General features: G+C 39.5%; 1 protein-coding gene across 1 annotated transcript; it reads right to left on the bottom strand.

Annotated features, from left to right (window-relative positions):
* Positions 1 to 4,235: 4,235 nt before the first annotated feature.
* Positions 4,236 to 4,664, bottom strand: LOC145039858 (uncharacterized). The gene has a single exon (XM_078987864.1). The coding sequence runs from the start codon at positions 4,662 to 4,664 to the stop codon at positions 4,236 to 4,238; it is 429 nt and encodes a 142-aa protein (XP_078843990.1).
* Between the last annotated feature and the right edge of the window lie 210 nt (positions 4,665 to 4,874).

Raw genomic sequence — 4,874 nt, 5'->3', positions numbered from 1 at the left:
AGGTCATCAATCCTTGGCAGTGGATACTTGTTCTTCACCGTTTCCTTGTTCAGCTCTCGGTAGTCTATACACATCCTCATGCTTCCGTCCTTCTTCTTTACAAATAGCATCGGAGCTCCCCAGGGTGATGAACTAGGTCTAATAAAACCTTGGTTCAATAACTTCTGAAGTTGTATCATAAGATCCTTCATCTCCGTCGGTGCTAGTCGGTATGGTGCTTTCGCTATTGGTGTTGATCTTGGAGACAAGTCTATTCGAAACTCCACTTGTCTATCAGGGGCAATCCAGGAATATCTTTGGGAAAGAGTTCCGCATAGTCACACACCACGAGTATACTTTTTATCTCCTTCTTCTCCTTCTTAATATCAATCACAAATGCCAAGTATGATGTACATCATTTGGAAAAACATTTTCTGGCTTTCATCAAGGAAATGATTCCAGAATTTACTTTGTGTTTGTCTCCGTACACCATAATTGACTCTTTTCTAGATGGTTTTACTCTTACCATCTTCTTCTTGAATAGTATCTCAGCATCATACGTACTAAGCCAATCTATTCCTAGCACGATGTCGAAACCATTCAACTCAATGGGCAGTAATTCCTCGTGGAATTTATTCCCGTTCAAGTCGATGATGATATTTTTAATTCAATTACTAACAGGTATGAACTTTCCACTATCAACTTCTACAACTATAGTATTATTAAGTTTATCCACAGGCAATGCTAGTCTTCTACCAAAATTATGTGATATAAATGAGTAGTTTGCTCATGAATCAAATAATATATTGGCAGACAATCCATTTACGAGAAAGGTACCTGAAGCGACATCTACTTCATCCATTGCTGCTTCCAGTGTCATCTGGAAAGCTCTGGCTTTCGGTTTCGGTGGGACATTGGGCCTTGCTGCCTCCTTCTTCTTCGGGCAGTCCTTCAAGATGTGCCCTTCTTCATTACACCCATAACAAACTTTCTTGTCGAGGTTTCATTCATTGGCATAGTTCCCAAGCTTTCCACACTTAAAACAAGTGACTCATCCGTCACATTTCCCTAAGTGCTTCTTATTGCACTTCTCACACCATTTCGCTTCACCTCCTCTTCCTCCAAACTTCTTCGAATCAGACTTCAAAAATTTACTTTTCTTGTTGGACCCTACCGATCCATCGAACTTCCTTTTATCAGCAACTTCAACCTTGCTAGCGGATCTTCCCTTGATCATCTCCTCAACAGACTTAGCAGCCCAGATAGCTGCCTCCATGCCCAGATAGTTGCATCCATAGTAGGTGCCTGATGTACTGGCACAGCGTACTCCCATGGAAGTCCCCGTGCGTACTTGTCAACTTTTTTCAACTCATCTGGGACGATGCGCAAAGCAAACTCCATTTTGTCTGTGAAGGCATTGGTGTATTCATCAATGGACATGTTGTCCTTATTTAATGTCAGGAATTGGTTCTCCAACTCTAGCAGATTTTGGGCTGAGTAGAACTTATGTTTGAAGTATACTAAGAACTCTGCCCATGTCAATTGTAGTGGCTCGTTGGGACTTATGGTCTTCCCCAGAGTGTTCCACCAGCGAACAACGCCACCTCTAAACTGACATACTGCATATGTGGTTTGTAGTTTACACTTGCAATCACATGTTATGAAAGCCAACTCCATCTCCGATATCCAATCCATAACTCCAATTGGATATTCTTTCCCGGTGAAAGTCGATGGCTTTCAAGTTGTGAATTCCTTATACTTGCATCCATTCCTCTCGACGCTTTCATCTTGGTTATTCCTCCTAACCACTGGTGGTTCAGCTTGACTAACAGTCCTACTGTAATTCCCTTCTTCTGACTGTTCGCCATTCAACTCAGGCTATTCAACAGGTATCGTAGGTTCATCCCTATTATGTTGAAGTAAATGCCTTGTCTCCTCCATCTGGCGATCCAACATGATCTGGATCATAACTTGTACCTCAACCATCGTCATTGGCTTAGGTGCAGCTGCTACAACTGGTACTTGTTCAATCACTTGGGGTTGAGGCTGTTGATTGTCATTTACATTGGCATTTTTGACTCCACTTCGGGTTCTTGCCATGATAGTCTATACACCAAATCAGACGTTCAGTGTGTAGTGACGAGAATTAAGATATGAAAACTTTGTCTACGATAGACGTATTAAATCCTCATTATTACTCCAAAATGTTTACATGCTAGCTCTAATATCGTAGTCAAACATTTATAATCCTAAACACATAAAGTTTATTAATTCGGTCGGCAACAGACCGTAGATCCAAACAAATAATAGCATATAAGGCATCTTTATAGTTATAGCTATAACACAAAGCATTTAGCACATAAAATCATTTTAGGCATCTTTCCTAAAATAAACTACTGCTCGTGTCTAAAATATAGCAGGCAATCATCACTTAGCATTCTAAGTTTAAGTCTAGAAATCCTACAATTTCCTAGTTCGCTTAAACTAGTGCTCTGATACCAACTGTAACATCCCCAAATTCACAACCAGAAAATACCGATTTGTTTATGCTTTATTTGAAAATCAAAGTATATTTTTACAGAAATATAATGCATAATTTGTTCCCAAAATAAAAAAAAAATTGAAAAAGAATTTATCAAAGCATTTCTGTAGAAATGTATTATATTAAAAACTTTGGGATATCATTGTTAATACAAATCACAAGCATAAACATAAACAACATACGCATTATAATATCTATTTATTCTAGTAGCCTATAATCCATTGATCTCTCATCAGATCATCACTCTTGTGCCCTCTTTCCAATACCTGTATATGAGAAAATTGAGTGGGTCAGGCTTGGGAGTTTGGTGAGCACATAGGGTTTTCAACCCGTAATAAATAAGTTTATTAATTTCATCAACCAACAATAACCCGATTACCCATTCCCGTCATCCTCACTTTATGTCCCTAAAACACCTATCGAAAAGGATCTAGCCTAAGGATTATCATTGGGATGGACACTACTGCTAAGGGGTTTCCTCAACAATAAATGTTCGTAAGGAAACCATGAGGGGGATAGAGTACACCAGTGAACAAATCGTTCACAAACACCTACAGGTTGCGGGCCTGCTAGCGTTCTACTTGACTGTTTAGAATAGTGGGTTGTCATCTATACTCTGCTAGATGAATGGATCAATAACAACATCGAGGCATCTCATCATTTTATTTCATCACACACCAACTATTTCATCTACCAATGTTTTAACCCAACATATATGTAGATATAAAATACATATACAGTTTAAATCATTTAAAACACGTATAATAGTGTTCGTCTAACATAGATAACAAGTATACATACAATATGCACACATAGTATGTAATTTATATAAATACTTCATATCTATGCAAAAGATGAAAATAAATATGCACTCACTTTAGTAGCGAGAGTAGATAGAATCTAAAAACGGTCAACGACTTGTGATCGTCGGGCTCGGGATGCAGAACGGCTTCAGAAAACGAGAGAGAGATTGAGATGGAAGATTTGGTGTAAGAAGTGAATGAGGTCGGACTTGCTATTTATAGGCTAATTTCGACCCATTCACGTCGTCAGAATTCATTGCTCACGTCGTGAGCCATGGCTGAATCACCTCATAGCTTCGACATCTGTGTTCTAGGCTTGAATAGTGTCTGTTTGACTCCTCACGCCGTGAGAATTCATTACTCACGTCATGAGCTTCTGAGTTATCATCTCCATAGACTTCTAGCTTCGAAATGTGGCATTTTGAATCCTCATGCCGTGAGTCCAGTTAAATTAGGGTTTCTGACACGTGTCATGGTCTTAGACAACTGTATCTTCGGAAGGTCATAACTTTTGCATACGAACTCCGTTTTTGACATTCTTTATATCCACACGTAGGTGGAGACGTACTCTACAACTTTCATTTAGACCCTAAGGATAAATAGTAGTTTATCATAAACTCACTTTTTATGTTTCCCAGTGTCGTGTCGGTTTTGAAGCGAAACTTCGACAGGTCATATCATATTCTTTATAACTCGGATTTCGGCGTTCTTTATATCTCCGGAATCCTTGTCCCGACCACTACAACTTTCTTCATAGATATTGGACCTATTTATTATTTTATTTTTGATGCTTATTTTTATTCTTAACTTATTATATCTTATAATTAAGTATAAGTCACATACAATCACATAATATTCAAATAATTTCTATTTATTATTTCAAAGTAGGTTATAAGTGTTGACCCTACCTATTACACCATTAAATTAATGCTTAGCCTAGAAACACGGGCGTTATATGGATGAATAGAAAAATGAGACTTATGAGCCTCCTCCAACACGATCTGTCTAACCCCACCAGACACAGGAACCCACACCCGACCACAACGTGTCAACAATCCACGACCGTCCGGCACAAATATGGTGATATCACCCCTGATCCTCTCAATCTTCCAATTCTCCTCTCGGACACCCTTAATCGAAGCCTCCCTAATCAAGCTCACAAATGGATAATCCATGGATATCCTCATACATGCCACCTCAATAGAAGATCCAGCCAGCTTGCGGCTCAAGGCATCCGCCACCACGTTCGCCTTACCCGAATGGTAAAGTATCTCGCAGTCATAATCATTTACTACGTCCATCCACCTACGTTGCCTCGTGTTTAGGTTCAGTTGATCCATAATATATCTCAAACTCTTATGATCCATGTAGATCGTACAACGGACCCCATACAGGTAACGCCTCATAATCTTGATAGTGAAAACCACCGCTCCAAACTCAAGATCATGTGTGGGATATCTCGCCTCATGTGGCTTGCTGCACTTGCCATAAGTGCGGCCCTTTCGGACCCTGAATCTGTCATATGTGGTTTTAAACTGCTTTGGTGCAGG

The sequence above is a fragment of the Lactuca saligna genome, chromosome 4 (genome assembly GCF_052625555.1).
Source record: "Lactuca saligna cultivar CGN05327 chromosome 4, ASM5262555v1, whole genome shotgun sequence".
In the NCBI taxonomy this organism is placed as follows: Eukaryota; Viridiplantae; Streptophyta; class Magnoliopsida; order Asterales; family Asteraceae; genus Lactuca; species Lactuca saligna.
Note: the sequence above shows the minus strand (reverse complement) of the source record. Positions and strands in the feature narration are given on the sequence as shown.

Bases quoted from the DNA above. Each gene is read 5' to 3' on its own strand.
- LOC145039858 (XM_078987864.1), bottom strand. From the start codon at position 4,664: ATGGATCAACTGAACCTAAACACGAGGCAACGTAGGTGGATGGACGTA.